Here is a 25,000-nt window from a genome sequence, read left to right on the forward strand (position 1 = left end):
CTGTCAGGCTGTGGATCTCCAGGAGCAGTGTGTGGTGGACATTGTGGTCCATGCACGCCAACAGAGACACCAGGTAGAGCAGGGCCTTGCGTGCCTCCGCCTACCACACACACACACACACACACATACAGTATACACAAACACACACAAACATACAGTACACACACCCACACACACACATTTAATGTCTGGCATTTGAGTGCTTTAGTAGAGAATTTGGAAGGGATTATAAATAAAGTCCCTTACACAATCAAAGATGAATTAACACAGTCTTACTGTAACTCTGTATTATCCACACTTACAACCAGTGTGAAACACTGTATATTTCCAAAATGTGACTCTATTGGTTCTTTGATTCAGTTCAGTCATTTTAAACTACAAACATCTTGCCATGTTTTCCCCAAAGATTTTTCTAGGACTATAATTTAATGCAAAAAAAAAAAAAGTTTTCTCCCCATAAAATTAAAATAAGAGCCAGCAGTTTTATCACCAACAGATATGGATCTGTAATTGAAAAAAAAGGGGGGGCAGCAGTGGAAGGAAAATACCAGTGAGAATATTATCTTTTTACAATCTGTTCAAGTCTATATTGACTGTATAAAGTGACTAAAAGGATGAGAGTGTGTGCTGGTGCTTTTGGGAATTTGGGAGGCCAACAACATAAACATCTGGTAGTGTTTAAGTCAGACACCAGCACGACTCCAGATCACTGCATCTGTAGAAACCAGGGCCAGGGCTCTGCTGATTCAACACACACACACACACTCACACTCACACACACACACACACACACACACACACACACACACACACACACACACACACACACACACAGCTCTCTGATGTCTCCTTACGTCCCTGGTGATGCCACATACTAGATCCTTCATCTATCAGAGTCGATTAGATCGAAATCGCATGACTTAAACGCTAGTTTCTGCAGCAATACTTCAGTTGTCATTGGTCGTCTTGGAGTTTATGCCTGAGTGTCAGCGAACGCGAGAGAAGAGATTGCGCACTAAGATAGGCCTGCGTTAGCACAATGCTTTGACGGCAGAGAGCCAAGATACTCACAGACAGACAGACAGAGAGAGAGAGCGAGGGACAAACAGAGACAAACTGAGACAGAGATGACTCAGCACTTCTTTGAGCTTCACTGCAGTCCTTGACACGCTAATGTACATGTGAACACAGTGATGGTCAGAATCGCAGTGTAGTACAGGAGGTCCGGGACGTAACGTCGGATGAGCCAGGACCTCTGTCCAAACAACTTGTTTACTACACTGATATTTTTAACACCTCTAGCTGCATGTTTAACATCAGAACTCTGCACCTATTGCTTATACTCCCTCTAATCTCCTTATATAATACTTATAAAATAGAACTTTATATTATACTTATATAATAAGAATTCTTATTTAATTAAATCATTCTTATATAGAGAATCAGAATGAACAGTTTTCACCTATTCTTCTGGTTAATTTTATCATATGGGAATCTGCATACTGTCACGCCAGACTATGCTGCAAATAAAGCTCTGTAACGTTCCTGACCAATCTGTTTTGGATTCTGAGTTGTTCTAAGGGTTACTAATAATTGTTTACTTTTCTTTAGCTTTAACAGCATTACTGAGGCTGTATTTTTATTGCTGTACTCTGAAGATTTTATATGTTATGCATTTACATCCTCTAAGCAAAGGTTCACGGGTCTTTCAAAATGGTTGGGGAAAACCACAACTCTACGCTCGCGTGTGAGAGTATGTGCATAAAATCAATACGTTTATTGAACTGCCGAAGGCTGGACTGGGTCATTGAATGGATACATTTCCATGAAATCTCAGTAAGGAGTTTCTTCTGTAGAAGAAGGAAAAGATCTCCCCGAACAACGCTGGCCTTTGCAGCAACGTCCCGAAGTCTGCCACTCAGTGACGGAAACGTTGCTCGCTGGTAAATGCTATGTGTTGGAAGCCCCACCGCTAGGTTGAGTCAGAACCACAGAGTCTTTCTTGCTCTCTGGGTAAACTCGGCTAGGAGCGAGCCGCTGGTTTGCATATACATCCAGCTGGGCCAGCGTTATGAATTCAAACCGAGGCACACAATGGGGCCATTGACTGGTGCCAGACTGACAATGCAACTGGCGACCAAAGATAAAGGGCTCTCAACGATGATGCCCGTGCCTCCAGTGAGGCATTCCAGTGCCCTTGGTTTTCGACACGAGGGGCTCCAAGGGGTGTGTCCTCAAAAACTCTTCAGGGGGTTAGCCAGCAAAAGGAGCCAGTTATCCCTCCAAACCAAGCATGAAGGAACACATCTACAAACAAATGCCATCCCCCTCTCGCTCCCTCACTTTATATATACATATACGTATACACACACACACACACATACATACACACACACACACACACATACATACATACACACACACACACACGCATACACACACACACACGCATACACACACACACACGCATACACACACACACACACACATACACACATACACACACACACACACACACACACACACACACACACACACACACACACACACACACACACACACACACACACTGGTTGTTAACTTCTTTTTTTGTGTACCCATTTTGCTCCTGGAGCATACCTGAAATGGCTGCGATGCTCCGAGCCTGTCTCCTGTCCCAAGCCTGTCCTCATTCCTGAGCCTGTCCTGTGTCCCCAGCCTGTCCCCAATCCCGAGCCTCTCCTCCATCCTGAGCCTGTCCCCCGTCCCAGTCTTGTCCTCCATCCCGAGCCTGTTCCCCGTCCCAGGCTTGTCCTCTATCCCGAGCCTGTCCCCCGTCCCAGGCTTGTCCTCTATCCCGAGCCTGTCCCCCGTCCCAGGCTTGTCCTCTATCCCGAGCCTGTCCCCCGTCCCAGGCTTGTCCTCTATCCCGAGCCTGTCCCGTGTCCCGAGCCTCTCCTCCATCCCGAGCCTATCCCGTGTCCCGAGCCTCTCCTCTATCCCGAGCCTGTCCCGTGTCCCGAGCCTCTCCTCTATCCCGAGCCTGTCTTCTGTCCTGAGCCTGGCCTCCATCCGGAGCCTGTCCCCTGTCCTCAGTCTGTCCCCTGTCCCGAGCCTGTCCCTGCCGTGCCCAGAAGACAGGGTCTAGTCAGTGCTCTGCACCAACCCTCCTGGAACCACTTAGCCATAAAGTGATCTTTCTCCACACAGCCTGCATCCCAGCAAGGTGACGCATGACTGCACGTTATACAGACCTCCTGCTAGAGTCATGGTTTTATTCCCATGTTTTGAATTTGTAGACATTTTCCCATATCGCAGGTTTCTCTCATGCCACATGCTAGCTTGGAAGGGCAAAGGCTACATATCCTTCATATAGCCTGTCAGTACCACATGTGCGTGCTGCAGCACTGTTTGAGTATGTTTCGGCGTACACACTCAACACAGCATCCAGCCACTCCACGCAAACGCCTGACTGACTGTCTCTCCTCAGTAAGAAAGCAGTCAGTTGTTCCCTTAAGGACTTAGCCTTAGAGAGCTGTAATTCAAACCTGAATTCCAGTATATTTATCTGTGAAGAAACCCCCCCCCCCACAGCAGCTCACAGCTGAAAACGTAGCCACACATTCACTGTCATTATTGAAGTTTTCCACTCAAGCACATTTGCTGGAAAGTTCTCAGCCAAACGGGTCGCTCTAATCCCACCGATCTGTCCGATTTCAATCTCAGTAATCCCTCCGAAATTAAACCTAACACGGACCATTTGCAAATAAATGCAGTGACGAAGGCCTAGCGGGAACCAGGGCCCTGGACAATTTAGTTACAGTAAAACTCGGGAGAGGTCACGTGACCTTTTTGCTGACAAGGTGCTGATTGGTGTAGAGCCAAAAGGTAGCGCATCTCCTCAGCTCCCAGCTCACCCCATGGCTGTGTTCAGAAGTCCCTGCGTGATAATCTCTCACATCCAGGGCTATGGACACGACCCGAACAGGCCAGTCTCGCAGGGAGACGGGATGCGAGATAGGACAAAAAGGTGAGGGAAGAGCATGATGGGAAGGCTCATTCTAGGTTCTGAGAGGGATGAGAGAGACATGGCAACAAGGAGCAGGAAAAGCTGCAAACCAAATCTTTTTTTTTATGTCTTTAGGGAAAAAGTGTTTTGCAATCACAACATGGATTGCAATGCTGCGTTTCTGGGGTGTCCGGATTAAAAAAAAACAAACAAACGCAACCATCACCAGGTAGACTGAAGGTTGGCTTCTTGATTTAAAGTTCATTATTCACATTAAAAGGTCATGAAGAATACCAGACATAAACCACCAGGAGAAAGCTCCGCCCGCGTCCTACGACTTGGAGCTTTTATAGTGTATTTAAAGATGCAGTGCGTTTGGAGTATGAACACACACACACACACACGTGTGTGCCACTGGGCTGTGCCCATTTGCTCTCCAGCAGGGGGACTCAGGAATGCTGGCTTCTGTGACACAGAAAACTGCAGTTTGTAGCACGGAGCTCTTACCCAGAGGAAGATGAGCAATTTGGCCCATCACTTATAATCAACTCACAGTTCCCATCAAGCATGTGTGCATGAACACACACACACACACACGTATACACACCAGGGATGTTCAACTTCAGAGTAACATGTTCTTTGCAACAATATGAAACCATTTCCTCCAATGTTTTGTTTAGTCCATTTCATCTGTTTACTGGTACACTGAATTCAGGGGGGTTTATAGGGGACTGGCATCCCTGGCATTGCCTTCAGGACCTCACACGGTGCCAGGTGAGAGGTCCCTCGCAGGGCTCCTCCCACACACCTGGAACATTCCGGCCACTTCCTCATGCTCGTGAGCCGGATGAGTACATGCACATGCGTGCCACGTCTCTGGCCCTGCCGGTGGCTCCGTAAAAGCCGCTTTAACGATGCTCTGGGTTCGGGCCGTGGACCCGGCACGGACTGAAGATCTCGACATGTGCTTAAAGGATGGCGGGTGGGAGTTGGGAATGATGGTAAGTCTGTCGGTGTAATTCTGTTTGTAATTAAGCTTACAGAATACATTATGCAAATATTACAATGGGCGGGGCAAACCCATTAAGAATGGGGAAACGGACACATAATGGTGAGGATGGAGGGCAGAGTTTGTAATACAGTAATATGAAGTCTGAAGGTCTTAACTGTATTTACAGTAGTGTGACGTGTATGTGTGTGTATACGTGTGTGTATACGTGTGTGTTACTATGCCACCTCATGTCTTTTCTTTACCTTACCTTTTTTCTTTTGAAGAAATATGTTTCAGGGATGCGGGGGTTAAGAGAATGTGTTTAAATGTATTTCAGGGATTAGTGGCTTAAGAGAATGTGTTTAAAAGTGTTTCTTGGATGAGTGGATTAAGGGAATGTGTTTAAATGTGTTTCAGGGATGAGAGGGTTAAGGGAATGTGTTTGAATATGTTTCAGGGATGAGTGGATTAAGGGAATGTGTTTGAATATGTTTCAGGGATGAGTGGATTAAGGGAATGTGTTTGAATATGTTTCAGGGATAAGAGGGTTCAGGGGAATGTGTTTAAACGTGTTTCTTGGATGAGTGGGTTAGGGGAATGTGTTTAAACGTGTTTCAGGGATGAGTGGGTTAAGAGAATGTGTTTAAATGTGTTTCTTGGATGAGAGGGTTAAGGGAATGTGTTTAAACGTGTTTCAGGGATGAGTGGGTTAAGGGAATGTGTTTAAACGTGTTTCTTGGATGAGAGGGTTAAGGGAATGTGTTTAAACGTGTTTCAGGGATGAGTGGGTTAAGGGAATGTGTTTAAACGTGTTTCAGGGATGAGTGGATTAAGGGAATGTGTTTAAACGTGTTTCTTGGATGAGTGGGTTAAGGGAATGTGTTTAAATATGTTTCAGGGATGACAGGGTTCAGGGGAATGTGTTTAAACGTGTTTCTTGGATGAGTGGGTTAAGTGACGCTGGCCATGCAACCCTAATGCCTGGTTCAACATGCCTGAACAGAGCAATTACTGAAAGAGATGGTGTGTGGGAGAGAGCGAGAGAACGAGAGAGGGGGGGAGAGAAAAAGAAACAGCGAAAAAGAATGAGAGATGATGAACATACATGGAGAAAATGAGTGAAGTCAACAAAAACCAAACAAAAAAGAAAAAAACTAAACCACCGATAGAATCTAGAAGGGAAGAAACCAAGAAAACAGAATGGCAAGAAAAGAGATTTTACAAACAGGCTGTATGTTACCTTACATTTAGCAGGAAATGGCATCTAACTGACAGACAGCAGGATGTGGGGGAGTTAGGACACCAGATACCAGTCTGGTAATTACGCACACACGCACGCACGCGCACGCACACACGCACGCACGCACACACGCACGCACGCACGCACGCACGCACGCACGCACGCACGCACGCACGCACGCACACACGCACGCACGCACGCACGCACGCACGCACGCACACACGCACGCACGCACACACGCACGCACGCACACACGCACACACGCACGCACGACTGCAAGATTAAAAGATGTTCTCATCCATCCAAACACTCTACTCAGCTGAAGCCTTCTTCTCCCTGTAGGACTCTTTGGTATTCTGTCAGAGTGACGCGTAAAGCCTCACAGTGATGATCCAACCCAACTGAAGCTGTTAGTGTGTGTGTGTATGTCTGTGTGTGAGTGTGTAACCTGCTTTAGTGAAACTCTGGGGAATGCAAGAATGCTTGCGTTAGTCCATGTAGTATTCTAAACTTCATCTGTTAATCATTGTAGCATCGTGTTATGGCAAAACCAGGTTTAGATAAAGACTTCCAGTACATAACTGGTCTCTAGAGTACACTGACCAGCTACAACAAATGACAAATGAGTTTTATGATGTAAGAAATGACACATGCTCAACTCTGACTATAGCTAATGGTCAAGCTATAGCATTCTCCAAAAATAAACCTTTCACTGTATAGGTGTGTGTGAGCTCATGATTGTAGAGGAGCTGTTTTTGTGTGTGTGTGTGGGTGGGGGGGGGGAGCAATGTAAGAAGATACATATATAAGTGAATGCGTGTGCACGTGCGCATGTGTGTGTCCATGCTAGGTGCTCACCTCATTGGTCAGGCCCACTGCCCCATGGATCTTAACCACATTTCCCAGCAGCCCCGGTGTCTGCTGACCCACACTCCTCAATGCTGGCAGGAAGGGGTGGAGCGAGGCAGGGCTGACTTGGGCCACGCCCACCAGCACAGCCAGGAGGGCCTCCTTCAAAGAGGCATCACTGAGGTGACCAATCAGAGATGGCACCAGAGGGGTCAGTGCCTGGCAGATCAAGAAGACACACATTTAGCATTAAGAAAGATGCAAAAACACAAAACGGAAGAAGGAACACAGACATGCGCATGCGCGCGCACGTATGAACATAAACACACATTGAGAACGGCAGGGGAAGCTGTTAACAACTGTGAAATGTAAAAAGGTGGAGCCTGAGAGTAAAAGGCATGCTGGAAGACCGTCCTGCCCCCTTATGGGGGGCATCTGGACTGTGTGGGAGTCTGGTAGGAACAGAAATCAGGCCTTGAAGGAGGCCTCTGGAGGTTCGGCTCTGGCCCTGTTCACTAAGAGCTGCTTACTGATTGGCCGTATTCGGTGCTGCCCACCACCTGGTGAATTCCTGACTCTCTGCAGCACTTCCAGAAATAAGGAGTTAGAGTGGGAGGCAGAGAGAGTGTGCTAAAATTAAAACATGAAGTTTCCCAATTTTGTTTTTTTTTTAACTGTTTAAACTGACTCACTGACTCACAGCCCAGGCAGCACAGAGCAGAGTGCTGCATCACAGCTGTTCTGCTTCTGATAGGATGTTACGACATAGTCATCCAGTGTGACTACGAGTCACTATAATATTAAAAGCTTCAAGGTTTGATCACGTTTCCTTCACTTCAACGGCCTATTTCTAAATAACCCCCACAGTCCTCAGCTCTTACAGCACACACACACACACATACACACATACATACATACACACACATACATACATACACACACACAGGGACCTGAAAGGACATGCAAGGAGACACAGAGACAGAGAGGGAGAGACAGGGGCAGAGACGGAACTGGAGAGATGGGTAGAGAGACAGAGAGGGAGACAAAGATGAGCCTGTGACCCTCTCTCACTACGCTCACGTGAGGAGCGTGACTCTGAGGTGCGAGGGCCTGTGACCCTGTCTCACTACGTTCACGTGAGGAGCGTGACTGAGGTGCGAGAGCCTGTGACCCTGTCTCACTACACTCACGTGAGGAGCGTGACTCTGAGGTGCGAGAGCCTGTGACCCTCTCTCACTACGCTCACGTGAGGAGCGTGACTCTGAGGTGCGAGGGCCTGTGACCCTGTCTCACTACGCTCACGTGAGGAGCGTGACTCTGAGGTGCGAGGGCCTGTGACCCTGTCTCACTACGCTCACGTGAGGAGCGTGACTCTGACGTGCGAGGGCCTGTGACCCTGTCTCACTACGCTCACGTGAGGAGCGTGACTGAGGTGCGAGGGCCTGTCACCCTGTCTCACTACGCTCACGTTAGGAGCGTGACTCTGAGGTTCGAGGGCCTGTGACCCTGTCTCACTACGCTCACGTGAGGAGCGTGACTCTGAGGTGCGAGGGCCTGTCACCCTGTCTCACTACGCTCACGTGAGGAGCGTGACTCTGAGGTGCGAGGGCCTGTGACCCTGTCTCACTACGCTCACGTGAGGAGCGTGACTCTGAGGTGCGAGGGCCTGTAACCTTGTCTCACTACGCTCACGTGAGGAGCGTGACTCTGAGGTGCGAGGGCCTGTGACCCTCTCTCACTACGCTCACGTGAGGAGCGTGACTCTGAGGTGCGAGAGCCTGTGACCCTCTCTCACTACGCTCACGTGAGGAGCGTGACTCTGAGGTGCGAGAACCTGTGACCCTCTCTCACTAAGCTGACTGACCAGGGCTCATCACAAGAACATTCCAGCATTTTTCAATCTAATCTAATGCATCTGTAGCGTATGTTCACATTTCGGCACATTTCTCTGACAGGAAGGGAACACCGGGTGAATCAAAGCACACTTGTAATGGAAGACAAAGGGTAGAGATTTCAGTATACAGCGCAGATGGTTTATTTTGGAGGTTGTAGTCCTCTGTCCTGTATATTTATTTTCCTGTTTTTGCCCTATTCCTCTGTCTTTCTCTCTTTCCCTCGAAATAACGCAACGACTCATTAAAACCCTTTGAGCTGCCCGGCTCATTTCAAGGCCTGCACTTTGCACAACTCAGCAGGCTGCGTCCGGCCACCCTGCCGCTACCAACTGTGGTCAGCCCCGCGCCCTACCGCGTGCAGTCCTGCCCCCAACAACGTCCCCCCAGCCACCTCCCTGCTACTCCATTTTACGATGACTGATGCCTTTTGTTTCGTCTCTTTCCTGTCTGCTGCTGGCCGTTTCAACGCCGCGGTGCTGACGTGGCCGGATGGGTCAGTCAGCCGCTAGCTGTTTGACCGCCTGTCCGACCCATCTTCCTCCCTTGGTAAATCATCCATGCCCATCCACTCCATCCACTCCACACGTTTCTTTGTTTCTCCCACCCAGAAGCCCTGATCTTTAACACACACCTGCCTCCCACTCAGTCCCACACACACCGCCCACGTTTGGACCCTGAAGTAGGTGCTTTTTGGAGATGATGCACACACACACACACTCACTGACCGTTGGGTGCTGTTCCAGAGCTCATACACACACACACACACACACACACACAGACACACAGACACAGACACAGACACAGACACACAAACAGACCTGTGGGTGCTGTTCGGAGATCATTTGCAGCAGCCGGAGCAGGTGCTGTCTGCTGGTCTGCTCCACCTCGGTCACCATTGCAAACAGCTCCCGGATGTGCTGGTGAATCAGCTCTGGCTGCAGAGGGTACATGGAGGGCAGGACCCGCAACAACATGCTGTTGCCTAGCAACCAACACAGCAAAAAACCCATCAGCAATCGATCAATCAATAAACCAGAAGCTAAACCCAGTTCCTAATGGGCCCCTTCAGTGCTGATTCACTGCTCCGCTCCAGCGACCCAGCACGCACGAGGAGCCGAAATATGAACAAAGTGAGTTCACGTGAACCCTCGATGAAGGAAGTTTCAAGTTTCACTCTCTGTCAAAAGCAGTTCCATGAACAAGATGGGGTAGGACCTAACATAAAAAAGCAGGAGACCCAGAAAAAAAAAAGACAGAACTAGATGGCATTTGCTCTGAGTGTGTCAGTGAGACCCGATATACTGTGCATGAATGCCAGCACAGCTAAGCTGAGGGCCTTTTGCAATCCTGGGCTTTTCCACACCAGACGCCAAGGTCCGTGTGAAGGTAGTCTGGATTCACCAGCACAAAGCTATGCTTGACCTGGGTCAAGTCAATCCCATAAGACCTAACTGTGTGGTGAAGACTCTGGAACAGCCTTCCTCGAGTTCGCCAAGAGCCCACACCACTAAGGGGTTAACACCATGAATCTTCTGTTTGAGGATTTATGAGCGACAGTGGTTGCTCTGATGGAGCCCACATTCCTAAGGCTGATTCTTAAGGAAATAATGGAACCTGAGCAGGAAATCTTCCTGCAGCAATAATGTGGTGGGAATGGGGTAGCCGTGTCAAAGCCCTGGACAGAACAATAGTCATTAATACTATTAATACCCGAGGCCATGTCACAATACTCTTACCGAGGCTTACCACTCGTCACCACTGTCAACCTATTACACGAAACTGTCCACTCTGTCCCGAACATAGCAACCCAACAGCCTGGCCTCTGCCCAAACCTCACGTAATTTTTGGGAATGTGCATTGTGAGGCTTTTCTGAAAATACACATTAATAATCTGCAGAGGCAGAAACTGGGAATTCCTGTTCCAGTACCAGTCCAATGATGCTCTAATCCTTCGTTTCCACTCACTCTTGTCCGTGGTAAATCTTCTGATCAGGGCTCCTTTGATTTTGAGAGCACCACGAAACCAGTTTAATCAGGAACATTTTCCCTGAGCTCACTCTCCACTACCACTGAAATTCTAACCCACCGCTCAGGAGCCGAGAGCCCCGGGTGTGCTGCGACGCCGACGGTCAAGTCAGGGTGTGCCGTCGGGTTTGAGGTTCATTAAAAGAGCTTTGTGAAATCCAAGTCCACGTCCTCTTCTCGGTGACTCACTGGACCACGCCGTTACCAGCGTTTCCGCGCCTGGTGTGTCATAGGTGGTGTGGGCAGCGCTGCGTACAGAGGAAATATAAAACACGCACAGGGCACGAGCGACTAGAGGTGCAAAAAAGTAAGGAACAAGGAAGTGAGTGAAAAATGGGACACCAAAGGACAATGAAAGAAAGACGAGGGAGGGGGCAGATGAGGCACCTGGTGAACCCAGAGCGCCGTACCCCAGCAGCTCCAGCCTGCGTCCATCAACAGCTCCTGCCCATCTGGGAACGATCGCAGGCTTCCTAGAGATGACTACGGGCGTACAGGGGTTGGGAAAGAGCTCTATTTGTAGTCCGGAGCCGACAGGTTTCCACTGGAGCTGGCTGGAATAACAAACACGTGTGGGAACAGGAAGAGCTGCTCCCAAGGATGAGGTGTGTCCGGGCCGTGAGGGCCCCGGGACCAGGACACGGAGCTCTCGCACGAACCGGCCACCTCTCGAGCGTGACCGCAGGGCCTCCATTTAAAGAAAATAAAGACATCCCGGAGGATCACGTCTCTCGCCGAGCTCTCCGGAGCGCAGAGCTGATGGGGGAGCAGTTGTGCGCTCTCGGTGTCGCTACCATGCCAAATGTTAGGAAAAACTGCTCTGAGAACAGCCTGATTAATTAAGTCCAGGGTAGTGCAACTTTAGGGGCTGATTGGTCTTCTTGGAAGTCATAATATGTGCTGCAGGATAGTTTTAAATCAACAGCCACGCAGGAAGGCTTAAATTTAAAGTTTCCTCATCCGATATGTAATCGTACAAATGCATGGACTGTCTTTGGATGGCTTCTTACTGCAGGAACGCGCAGCTCTGAGTCAGAAGTGCTACTTGTCGGGGCTCTTGCGTAATGGTTGTTGTTCACAAGTGGTGCAAGAAAGGTACAAGGGCCAGGGTGCGATTGGCCCCCTCTGACAGTCTAGCTGCATAAACAAAAAAGCCTGATGCTGACAGATGAAATGCATAACAAATGTGTTCTATTACTTAAACAGGGAGATAACAGAAACTCGTGACAATGTGGATCTTAGGGTTGGACGAGTCTCCAACAGTATTAACAGGGTTGTCCTGGGTTGTGCGCTGGTGTCTAATGATGTCTTGGTGTGTTAAGAGCAGAAGGCACCGTGTTGGATATAGTATCTCGCGGCGGTGGGCCGAACTGCAATTGTAAGCGATGGGATTCGCCAAGAAAGCCCAGCCGAAGTCCGCGATAGAGCAGGCGTCGTGCAAAACACGCCGCACGTGGGCATTGATGGGCCGGCTGAGGACAGGGAGTTTAAGATGCCTGAGGGGCCCTCCGCGCTTCAGCAATCCACGAGGCCCATACCTCACACGCTTCTCCCCTCCGAGCTTCTGTCTCATATCCCCTTCGCCGCCAGTGGAACGGAGCTCCATGGAGGGATCCGATAAGAGTCCATAACTGGAAACGTAACGAAGACAGAGCACCACCACACCTCAGCATTAGGAGCCGAACACAGGAAGTCAGACCCTGCTCCGTTTCCATCTCCAAAGCACAGACAATCTGTTATGGCAGAGCTTTGATAAAGATACCTCATCCATCCCATCCCACCCCACCCCTGACACACACACACACACGAATGACGACCCGCCACAGAGAATCAGCAGGCCATGCCGGGAGCAGCGGACGCACAAGTGCACTCCACCAATCGGGAGAGGCCGGGACTCGGCAGGCCACAGTGAGGGCTTACATGCTGTCTAAAGCAGGCCTGCACTCCACTGGGTCTCCTACTGGGTCTCCCCTAAGTATCCTTCCCTATTAAACTATCAATCATTAAACCCAGCAACTCCAAAAGCTCATCAGGGGTTTCACGTCTTGCCTTCCACTGATCTTTAAAAATAATCTCTGTCCGTGCCACAAGAGAACTGGAGGGAGTAACAGGCTGTGGTTCCCGCCGAAGCACTTTCTTCATCTACGACAGCATGGACGAGCGTTAGCATCACGCTGCACGATTCGTCCAAAACGGCGCGTGACATGAACGGGGCAGAAACACGTAACTTTACTAATCCCTTCTGAAATCTCCCAGTCGGTGTTTTCCTTGGCAGTGCCTGGAAAGCGCCGAGCTCTAGGAAGAGAGAACCTTATTGTGTTTCTCCTCCAGTGCGGGTGTAGGTGCCGGTGGCATTTCCCTTCGACGGCACGTTTCATTCCGCGGTGGCTGATGTCGCGCAGCCTTCCTGTGCAGACAACAGGGCCAGTCATGGCAGCTGCGCTCTGGCCGCTGGCCTTCAGAAACGCCTCCACGCTGTTGCACCGGGTGACCCCCACCTTCGGACGGGAACTATGTGTGCTGGACACCGCGCCCCCAGGGAGGACAAAGAGTGCCACACACTCACGGCACACATGCTAAACGTTATGGAAATGCTGGTATTTACCGTCTGAGCAGAAAACGTCCCCGTGTCTGATGGGTTTGCCGTTTCCTCGGTCTCCGCCGGGGGCTCCTGACCTTACCTCGAAGCTTTCACAGCTTGGCTGAGCACCGGAGTCTTAAGACCCGAGGCACAGCGGTTCCCCGGGTGACGGGACACGTTCAGGCCTCTGACGGGGCCATGTTCCTCTCACGTCCTGTGCGTATAGGCAGGCTTCCCTGAGGAGACAACGTTACCCAGCAGCAATGCAGGGCCACAGCAGAAGGAGCAAAGTCTGGAGCACATCCATCTCTGCTGTGGGTATTTACCCACCACATCTGAGGGGGTTCGGGGGACTGCTAGTCTAATCCCAAGCATGATGACACGGAGTTTCCATGACCAGTGAACACGGTGCGTCCCCCGACGACGACGATATGACGGAGCGAGAGCCAAAAAGATGAACGTGATAACTGTGGACGGGAAAATAACGCTGAGTCATCAAATACAGACCTTTGCATAAATTAAAGCTTCATTAACATGTTCCTTAAACCTTGTGGGCCAGTTTCTTTTTAAACAGATTAAACTGAAGCTAAAACCCTCCAGTGTGGATTGGCCTTCGGCTGTGTGCGGGAGCCAATCCACACCACGTAGTTTGCATATGTTACCTACAGATCACGTGATAGATTTTTAAAAATCTAATTTCATTGCAGTGACTTAATGTAACATTTGTGTTTACTTTACATTGCAAATGTTTGTGTTTGGGGCAAATATAAAAGTGAGAAAAAGGAAAATAAAACTATTCCTGAAGAAAGACTCTGACAATGCAGCAGAGGATATAAACACACACACACACACACACACCATACCTCTATACACACCCACACACCCACACCCCTACACACACCCATACACCCACACATACGTACCCTCACATACACCACACGCCCACACGCCTATACACACCCCTACACCAAACCACACACACCCCTACATAAACACACCCACACACACCTACAGATTAAGCAGCGTCTACCTTCTTGTGGTTTTTAAAACAATTATGAATGTCTTTCACACATTATTCCATAACAGTACATGGCCTTACCATGACAAATGCACTGTTTGTGTGCGTGTGTGCATGCGTGCATGTGCGTGAGTGTGTCCGAAGATGGCGGCAGGCCTCTGTGTGTATGTAAGCATGTGTGTGGCAACTCCTGGATTTATTTTCTTGACCCAATCCACTAGGGGAGGCCGTGCAGAAGAGGTCAAGGCTGAAGGAACGACCCCTACCTGGAATCATTATTCCGCCTCAGGGGTGAGCAATGACCTTTGACCGCCAGACGCTCTCCCGGGGGTTTCAGCGGAGCAATACAAACACAGCAAAGCAGGCTGAGCCTAACAGCTCTCGCCACGCAGGTACAAAACCAAACGAGGGAAAGCGTCTCACGTCGAATAAAGAGAGTTGGAGAGGGAGAAATGAGAAGCGATGCACGATGAAGAGGGGGAGACCGGCAAGGAAAGAGTGGTGGAGATATACAGTGGGTAAATGGTTCTGAGATTAGGATTAGGAGGCTCGTGGGGATAATCCAAAATTAGGAAACTCGTATGTCATTTTTTTGAAGAGAAGATGAACATACTCACTGTGTCATCCATCGAACATTTCCCAAAAACGCCACACTGCTATTTCTGGAATTCTAGTTCCTTCGTGTCCTTCTTCCTCTTTCCTCAGTTCCAGTCTCACCCACGCCTCTGTTACGCACTGCCTCCAACGGAGGAGGCTGACTCGACTGTGCATGTGCGTGCGCGCGCGTGTGTGTTTATAAAAACCCACTTTCTCCGGCTCCCTCTTCATTCAGCACATGCTCAGAGTTTACGCAGGAGTGACGCCAGAATATTGCTCAGCATTTAACCAGGACCAGCAGAGAGAGAGAGAGAGAGAGAGAGAGAGAGAGAGGGTGTTACTTTGTATGCTGTTACTTCAGTCACAGCTCACTCTCAAACTAAGCTCAGTCAGTACAGACACACACACACACACACACACACACACACACACACACACACACACACACACACGTGCGCGCGCTCTTGTTCTGACACACACACTGCAGCCATGTCCATGTGGAGGGTTATCCAGACAGTGTGTCTGCTGGGTTCACTGAGTGGCATGAAGTCCCAGTCGTACGAAGAAGACTTGAAGGTGAAATTCACGCGCGCGGACTACGGCAACGAGATCGATGCAGAGCAGCAGGAGAGTGAGTACCCCCCCCCCCCCCACACACACACACACCACTCACACACCCCCATTCACACGCACACGCCACACACCGCTCACACGCACCACTCACACACCCCCGTCCACACGCATACACCACACACTGTTCACTCACTCCCATTCACGCGCGCACGCCACACACACCACTCACTCACTACCATCCACACACACCGCACACACTCCCATCCACACGCACACGCCACACACCGCTCACACGCACCACTCACACACCCCCGTCCACACGCATACACCACACTGCTCACTCACTTCCATTCACACGGACACGCCACACACACCACTCACTCACTACCATCCACACACACCGCACACACTCCCATCCACACGCACACGCCACACACCGCTCACACACACACACACACGCACGTCGTTCACTCACTCCCATCCACACACACCCGCCCCCCCAACACACACACAGCCATGCTGCAGACCTTCACTTACTACATGTACTGTGACCGGCTTAAATTATGATCCGCATTTCCGTGACACGGTAACTGTAAGCTTAAATATAATATATATCCTGACCCATAACCCAGAGTGCCCAGTGCAACCTGTATCAAACTCTGCTGAACGCATGCAGACTGCTGTTAAATCAGCACTAGTAGTTCCAGCTGGAGATGTTCTGCTCTTGCATGCCAAAACGGGGTTTTGTTGTATGTAAAAATGATGCATGCGATATCTGGATGCCTCGGCAGGTTGGCAAGCTTCTGTTACACCTTGACGGGGACAGTGCAGCCCAAACAGAGAGGAGGCTTACTTTAACACGCCTGAGAGAGATTCAAACAGATGCGGGCAGCATGGCGTTAGTGTGTGTGTGAAATCGTGTGTGACCCTGGCTTATTTAGCCGATACTTTCGGAATTAGGGAGAAGGCGTGTGGGAATGTGCGCGTGTTCTTGGGGGTTCTGTGTGTAGGGTACAACTGCCTGGAGTCAGGGGCACGCTAAGCCTGGGGTGGGACTGTGTGTTACCGCGGAAACAGGGAAGGGCCTTCAGCATACACTGGGCACCAAGGTCTATGGATCCTTCTTTCTCATAAAACACACCCACAGCCTCAGAACAAAAGAGACAGAGAGGCAGCAAGAAGGAAAAAGAGAGAAAGAGAGAGAGACTAGAGTTCTTTAAATTTAAACAATTCACTTCCGTCCTCTTTTAGCTGCTGCTCCCGATCTGTAACCTTTCAAACCGTAAACACGCGCTGGTTTCGCTTTACATTCCTTTAAACAGCGTTGCCTAACCACGCTTATGCTTCTCCCACTCCACCACACCAGCGGACGCGGACGAAGATGCCACGCCCCCTCCCTGCGTGAAGTCCGAGTTGGGCAAGTGGGACAAGCTCTTCACCATGCTGGAGAACTCCCAGATGAAGGAGAACATGCTCCTACAGCACTCCGACACCCTGGTGAGGGTGGAGCTCCAGGCGCTGCGCGACGACGTGCTCCGTCTGGCTGCGCAGCTCCGCGGTGCCTGCTCCGCCCCGCGGGCCGATCCGCGGCTGCTGCAGGCGGCCGAGTGGCTGCACGAGGCCGCGGCCGAGCAGCGAGCCCTGCTGGACTCTGTCGTGGCAGCCACACGGGAGCAGGCCGAGCACGCCGAGGGTCTGGCCTCCTGCTGTGGGGGTTGGCAGGGCGTGGTGGAGCAGCTCACGGCCACGCTGCAGGGGGCGGCGGCCAAGGGCCAGGACCCGAGACTAGGGACGGGGCGCCGCAGGGAAGCGGCGCACGGCTCCCTGCTGCCCGCAGGTATGTGAGAGTCCATTTTTTTCTTCTCTGCTCACGTTTCTGCTCTCGGGACGGGCGGGTCTGGGCCCAGATTAAGGCAGGCTGAGGACTGGCAGATTCACAGTGAACAGCACAACAGTGACAGGATTAGTTTGTTATGGAACTGTGAGAGTCGTTATGGCCACGTTTCTCTTGCAGAACAAAACGCCCTAAAAAAAGTTCTTAAAGTTGAAAGTTTCCTGCTCCGAGCTGTACGTGAGTTACGCGAGTTACCTCTTGCTTAAAACCAGGAGCCATGACGGCTCTAACGACTGAAAGCATGAAAGCGCCACACAAACACTGGAGCGCTCACACTGGCGCTCACCAACCGCCTTACAGGTCTACCGAGCAGCTTCAGAGTCTGTAATGCTGAACGTAATGCGTTCCCATTGGGCCCGATTCCGGGTCCCTTGTCTGTCCAGTGAGCCAGATGCTGTTATTGGCCAGAATCGTTTGGAAACCAGGGAATCCGCACGTGGCCATGTGAAGCGCCTCATCCGGCCCAGAAACGGCAGGACAAATGAGAAGCAGAAGGTGGCCTGGTTGTGTGTAGCCCCGCTGGGCAACCACACCAAAGCGCGCGGTTGAAGGGAGGGAGGGGCGTGAGGCCCATGCCCAGAGGGGGTGGGGGTTGGAGGGGTTTCAGGGGGGTTTGTTCACATCTTGCTGTAGAGACAACTGCGAGATGTAAATTCACCACTGCAAGCATGCAAATGCGCACACACACGCACGCACACACACACACACGCGCACGCACGCGCACACGCACACACACGATGATCCAGTTCCTTCTTTCAGTCCTTCTGTAACCAAACTGCCTACAAACGCGCAGTCAAGCACGAAGACACGCACATAAACACACACACACACACACACACACACACTCAGTAAAGATATTTACACTAGGCTGCAGTCATTTCTGCCTAAACAAACGATGTAATGAAACTGGAGTTCTAACCAGGCCAAAAAGCTGCCTCTCTGCTCTCAGTAAAGAGACCTCAGTCAGACATCCCACGAGCACCAGGAGACAAGACCTTCCCTCTGTCTCCTGGACGACGGCCATGATGACCTGCTGTTTATGGGATAAAAATCGTTACTCTAGTGGCTGACTTACACCATCTGAGGAGGGAGGATTCATGGCCATTTACATCAGAGCTCGACCCTCTGGAGGAGTGGATTGCTGGACTCCGCTCGCTCGGGGCCATCTGTCACGGGCGCTTAGATACACGTACTTTGTCACATCAGTAGTTTTGCCAGCGAAAAGGTCTTTAATATAAAAGCCTGAATCACGGCAAGGTGATTTTTACAGTTCGGGTAAACAGCATGTCCTGTTACTGCCACCTATGAGAACCACGCCTGGGTGTATTAAACTTCCAATTAGTAGGATTTTTCCAGTAAATGCTACACTGTTACTGTCGAAACGACATGACCCTTTAAAACGTCCAACCTTTAAAACGTCCAACGTGGTGTTCTTCTCTGCCTCCCCACACAGGTTGCGAAATGTCACTCTTCTTCCCCATGCGCTCAATGGGCAGCTATGCTGAGGTCACCCCCCAGGGGTCCCTGCAGACGGACGCCCTGACCGTGTGCATGTGGGTCAAACCCACGCAGGTGCTGGACAAGGCCGTCCTCTTCTCCTATGGCACCAAGGGGAACCCGCTGGAACTGCAGCTGCTGCTGAAGGGGCAGAGTGCCATGTTCACGGTCGGGGGCGAGGCCCACCTGGTGGAGGCCCATGGTGCAGTGCAGGAGGGCGAGTGGGCGCACCTGTGCGCGACATGGGACTCGGAGCACGGCATGGCCGCGCTGTGGGTGGACGGGCGCGAGGCGGTGCGCGCGCCCGCAGTGGCAGAGAGCCACCAGCTGCTGGGGGGCGGGGCCCTGCTCCTTGGCCAAGAGTATGGCTGCCAGGGCAGGCTCCGATTCGCCTACCGCGACGTGTCCGACGCCGAGCTGCCGTTTGTGGGGAAGATGACCGGCGTGAACATGTGGGACCACGTGCTCGAAGGCGACGAGATCTCCCAGCAGGCACAGCAGGACGGGAAGGCCTGCGGCGCCCGCGGCAACCTGGTGGCTTGGGGCGTGTCTCAGATCACGAGGAACGGGGACGCCAAGTTGGTCTTCTAACTGACTCTGCTGTTCAAAAACCCTTACACCAAATCCCTCAGATCCCTACAAGACAGCATGCCTCGTCGGCCCACAACACCACAACCCCTCTGCAGCACACGCTACCGCGCTCCAGATCCACGGAGCCGGCTCCCGCATGGCACAAAAGCTTCCCGTTTACGCTTCCAGGGAATCGGGCCTTAGGAACACTAACGGAACCGCAAGAACCAGAGAGGAGAGCAAAGAAGGAGAGACAGGAAGAGTGCACTTTCCAGCGGGGAAGTTCGGGGCTGGACCGTGTTCGAGCCATTCAGCATCCAGCTGCAGATGAGACAGTCCGCCACCCTTTCAAAACGGTATTTTCTAAAACACATGCTGTCTTTTTCAAACTCTGATTCTGTTTATCACTGTGTTTACATTTGGATCTGACAAGCTTAATGTCACGTAATCGATCCTCTGTGTTCTGTTTTGTTATATACCAGGCGGTGGTTGGCTTTGAGATAATAATGCTATTAAAGTCCTTCGCCCTTATATGGCCACCGTCTATTTTAACACAAAGACATCACTACATTTTGATAATGAAATTGTGTAAAATGTTTACAAAGTCTCTAGGGACTTTACATTTGTTTCTGTTAATGTGACGAAATGTACTATACTGTAAATTGCTTTTTATGTTAAGAGGTTGAAATGAACGTATATTGTATATAGATTTTTTTTTCTATTACTGAAGGTTTGAAAAGGTGAAATTTAATAAAGAAATATTAAACACAGTACACCTGTCTCTGGTGAGTGTTTCTTTACACAGTACATCTGTAGTGGTACCACTCTAATATCCTATGTAGTTATGCCAGTCCATCCACTTTACATCAGCTGTAACAGCACTTACAATGACATTGTGCTACCAGGTGATGGCGCCAGAGCTGATCTCGGAGAAGGTTGGGTGGAGAACTGGCCCACTGGGACATCTGCACCGAGCTGGAGCTCGCCTCGAGCATGCCCGGAGGCACCTCCCGGGGTCTAGGTGACACGGAGCCACTTGAACTTTTGAAAGCGGCAGCAGACGGCACGCGGGTGCTGGCGTGATTCAGTGCTTGGTTTAATGGGGGATAATCTCCATAATCACGCGGGCGTCGCTCGCGTTTTGCTTGCGGCTGGCTTTCTGGTGCCACTGCAGATGGACCTCGCAGTTGAGGTTTTTAACCATATTAGCACCACCCTTACGCTGCCTTATTTGACGCAAAACCTCCCCATGTGGCCTGACCCGGGCTCTGTGACATCAGCCCCTCCCTGCTCTGCAGGGGGAGGGGTCAGAGGTCACAAATTTCCCCGTGTTTCTGGGGGGGAGCCAGGACCAGCCAGTGTTACTGAGAGAGAGAAGGAGGAAACAGGGCACATGGCACACCGCACGTCCCGGCAGCCAGTCAGCACGAGGCATGAGGCATCCACCGCTGCATGCTAATAATCCTATTGGCCAGGCCTCCAAAGTGGCCCCTCTCCATTAATGGAAGGCATACGCTGGGCCCTTACCTGTCTTGGCTGTAATGAACGTACTCCGCGGCAATTCAGGCCAGATGAGACTAATGAGGGCTTCCTAATGCCATTCTACTGGGATGAATAACAACAACAACAATACACGCCCAAGAGCTGGACGTATCTCTACCTACAGGGTGTGAACCGGCTGCATCTCGACCCAGTTTAATTGAAGACTGGTCTTCAGTCTATGCTTCAAGGTGCTGGCAGAAAGACACATAGGTGGATAGAGAGATGGAGAGAACCTTATAAAAGATAAAAGGAAGAAGATGGAGTGAAGATGAAGAGTGATGGAGAGAGGGGAGAAAGAGAGAGAAAGATGGAAGGAGTGAGAGAAACGGAGGGGCAGAGTAAATGTTGCTGGTGCGAGAACAGGGGGGGGGGGGGGTTCCCATCCCAATGTTGATCAGAGGTCGCCACGAATATTTCACAACCGGTCGTTGTGCAAGCCGTTTTTGGCCGGGTTTGGTCGTTGGCCGAGGGCCAAGTGGGCAGTTAATAAGCTATTTAGGCTGCTGAGCATGAATTGGAGCTGGAGCAGTACAGCCAGGTGACCAGGACTACCTGACTCTGGCACCCTTCCCAAAGATACGTAGATGATCTGTAACCTTGGCTTAAAAAAAAAAAAAAAAAAAAAAAGGTTACAGGCCAATTCACCCCCGGTGCAGCATGGCTAGCTTGCTAGGGGCTCATTTGCTAAACAAACAAATGCCTGTGGTCCATGGTGCCTGTTTTCATTCCAGGGTGGAGAAAGCGGTGAAGGGGGGGGGGGGGTGGAGGTGTGGGGGGGGGGGCTGTATGGGGAACGAGGACTTTCTCTCTAACAACCCTCGTTCACCTCGTATGGGAACGCATTTCTGCTGTGATCCTGAAGCGCCACGGAGGGAAGAATGCCGGCAGGAGTCCCGCTCTGTCCCTGAGAAGCGTCCCGCGCAGGCAAACTGCCCGTCAGTCCAGGCCCCTAATGAGGCCCACTAATGGCCTTTCTCTGGCCAGCCCTTAAGACGGGATAATTGCCTTCGGGATACCTCAGCACTAAACCACTTCTTTCAGACAAGACAGGCATTGTTTTTTAGGATGCACTAGGCCAGAAGGCAGAAATATTGGGAACGCTCTCAGCACAGCAGGAGGAGGCATCCCAAAGCATTCCGGTCTTCCGTTTATCTGCATTTGCTCACACCTGGACATGTGGTAACAATTCCTGTGGTTTCTTAAGCAACCAGACAGATACTTTAGTATTCACTTCTCTAACAGGAAGCCTAACCGTACACTGACGTACATTGTTCCTGTTAGAACAGACTCCCCACAGCACTGTTTAGATGCAAATAAGGTTTAATGACAAATACCTCTCTGCATAAAGATTGTGAATGTGAATCACAAACTTGTTTAAGAGAATGTATTACTTTCACACATATTTGCTTGTAACTTTGCCAGATGTAAAAAAAATATTTTGCAAAAACAAACCCAGGTGATATTACCAATCCGGTGAACAAATGAAGGTTTAATCATAAGAACAGCTGTCTGCTCATGATCATCAACATGGAGTGTGACGTCGCCGAGTGACTGCAAGCGTCTGAAAACCAGCTCATGTAATCCTGAGTACCCGAGGAGCTGTGAGCTGCACGGTCCGTTTTCATTGGTCAGGGCGGCGCACGCAGACCACATCTTCCTCCTGATGAAGCAGTTCCCTCCAGTGAAGTAGACAATTATCTCACCGGAGAAACGTCCACGTGTTCGTGTGTTTAAACGGCTGAGAGTCTGTGCAGAGTCACGGGCTGCTGGGTCATGACCTTCTGCGTATTAAAGCTGGTCCAAACGCACCCAAAGAGAGAACAATGGGTTGAATAAACCCCAGGCAGCTGGGTTAGCTGTCTACCAGGGCCGTTTAACAGTGGGGACCTGAGACGGGTGCAACCTCCACCTGTGGCTGTAATGGGTTGCGGCCATCGAAACCAAACAGTCATCTGTCTTCGTGTTTGAGAAGTGCTTTCAGAGAACGCTTCGTTAACTGCCACGAAAACAGCAAAAGGACCAGATGAGGAAAAGCACTGAGTCAGCGGGGAAAGACGCTGGTGAAAACAAGCCAAAAAAGTGCTGAGTCAGGAGCGAAGACATTCCCTTCACCTGATCTGCTGAGGAACGCAGCCTAAAGCGCCCGTGTCGTAAAAGGAAGCGGCATGGCCTTTCCACGCATTTCTCTGTACCCGGACATCCGTATTGCCCCACGTTATTAACGACGGCATGGTGAGAATGGAGCTTAGTGTATTCTGCACTAGTGAACGTTCCCTCGAAAGCGTTCAGGAGCTCTGTGGGTGAGCTCACGTGACAAACCCCTCCCACCCACCGCTGGGACCCTGGGGCTCCTCCTCCTTACCTCCCAGCACGCTCAGGGCGATGGCTTCGGTGTGCTCGATGAGCAGCTCGGCCTTGGCGATGGCGGCCAGCGACAGGTAGCTGGACATGTTCCGGCTGAGTTCGCGGTTGCCACGCTGGAGGAAGCGCACGGCAACGGGCACGGCCAGCGCCATGACAGGAGCCCGGCTGTAGTTCTGCGGAGAGAGCAGGGGGAGACGCGGAGGGGCGGACGGTCAGTAGGGAGCAGGGAACCAGGAGCTTCTGTTCTGGGTTCTCCGTCTAGGAGAGAGAGACTCCGCTAAGGTGTTCCCCACAGAGCTTCACACTTCATTCAGTTCAACACTAAACTGTGAAGTGCATTTATTTGGGCAAAATCTAGTCTTCTAGTAACACTGACTCCTGAGTCCTGAATCTGAATAGGTCAGAAATTACAAACACACCACTGTCTTTGTGATGTAATTACGTGGACAGGTATTTTTATTGTTTCTAACCAGCTGTTGCAAGAATATGCAAGAATAGTTTGAATAATTTTAAACAGCAGGACAAGGGATTTGTGGGATCAGCCATTTTATTCAGCCAAACTAACACGAATGGACCCGAATGAGTTTGTTTTGACAAACTGGCATCCCAAAATGTTCATTAAATACAATGCAGGGGTAGCAAACTGGCAGTGCTGAGTGGTGATGTCTCACTTTCCACAAATGCTTGTAGATTTGCACTGGTTTGCTGCAAGTGACATGACAATAAAACCAGTAACCAAAAAACATAGACCAAGGTCTATAGTCAGAACGCTATGTGAAGTACTCTGTCGCCCCCTAGAGCACACTGGGAAGGTGAGGGGTAAATTTATCTGAACACTGACTTTTGAACAAGAATGTATTTGTGTGTGTCAAAAAGTACTTGTGACATGAGATCTATGGCTTCTTAACCATTTTTGATTTTATTTAGTTTTTCAAACAAAGTGTAACTGGTTGTCACATCTGATACACTTCTTCAGCTGATATTACACAAATCCCTGCATATGGGTGTGATGTGCTTTATGAGTGTTGCCCATATAAGTGAACTCTGTGCTGGAAACATGGCTGGTACTGGCTCATAAGCCTGGACCACGATCCACTCTGTTATTGAGGCACATTTTAGATGATCATTTTAGAGTAATCACGACAGAATGATGATCTCATTCCTGCACAGTAGATAGTGGACTAGTAAAATGTCCAATTGTAAATGAAGACGTGTCTCTGTTGTCTCATGGCATAAAAGCCACTGACGGTGACTATGTCCTTGAACATCTTAACCCTAAACCTAAACCTAACCCTTACCCTAACCCATACCCTAACCTATACCCTAACCCATACCCTAACTCTTACCCTAACCCTTACCCAAAGCATAATCCTAAC

At 50.4% G+C, this 25,000-nt stretch overlaps 1 protein-coding gene across 7 annotated transcripts in view; it reads right to left on the minus strand.

The window, feature by feature from the left end:
• veph1 (ventricular zone expressed PH domain-containing 1) overlaps positions 1-25,000 on the minus strand; it is a 63,349-nt gene that overhangs the window by 30,243 nt on the left and 8,106 nt on the right. For all 7 annotated transcript variants that reach the window (XR_004775868.1, XR_004775869.1, XM_035525139.1 and 4 more), the window contains exons 4-7: positions 23,623-23,797; positions 9,782-9,945; positions 7,078-7,287; positions 1-100 (exon numbers count right to left, since the gene is read on the minus strand). The exon at positions 1-100 is cut by the window's left edge and continues 121 nt beyond it. Coding sequence is in view for 5 of the 7 variants with exons in the window: in XM_035525139.1 (XP_035381032.1) it covers positions 1-100; positions 7,078-7,287; positions 9,782-9,945; positions 23,623-23,797 (649 nt within the window). In the remaining 2 variants the exon portion in view is untranslated. The remainder of the gene's footprint in view (positions 101-7,077; positions 7,288-9,781; positions 9,946-23,622; positions 23,798-25,000) is intronic.

This window comes from Electrophorus electricus, chromosome 4 (genome assembly GCF_013358815.1).
Source record: "Electrophorus electricus isolate fEleEle1 chromosome 4, fEleEle1.pri, whole genome shotgun sequence".
Taxonomy (NCBI): domain Eukaryota; kingdom Metazoa; phylum Chordata; class Actinopteri; order Gymnotiformes; family Gymnotidae; genus Electrophorus; species Electrophorus electricus.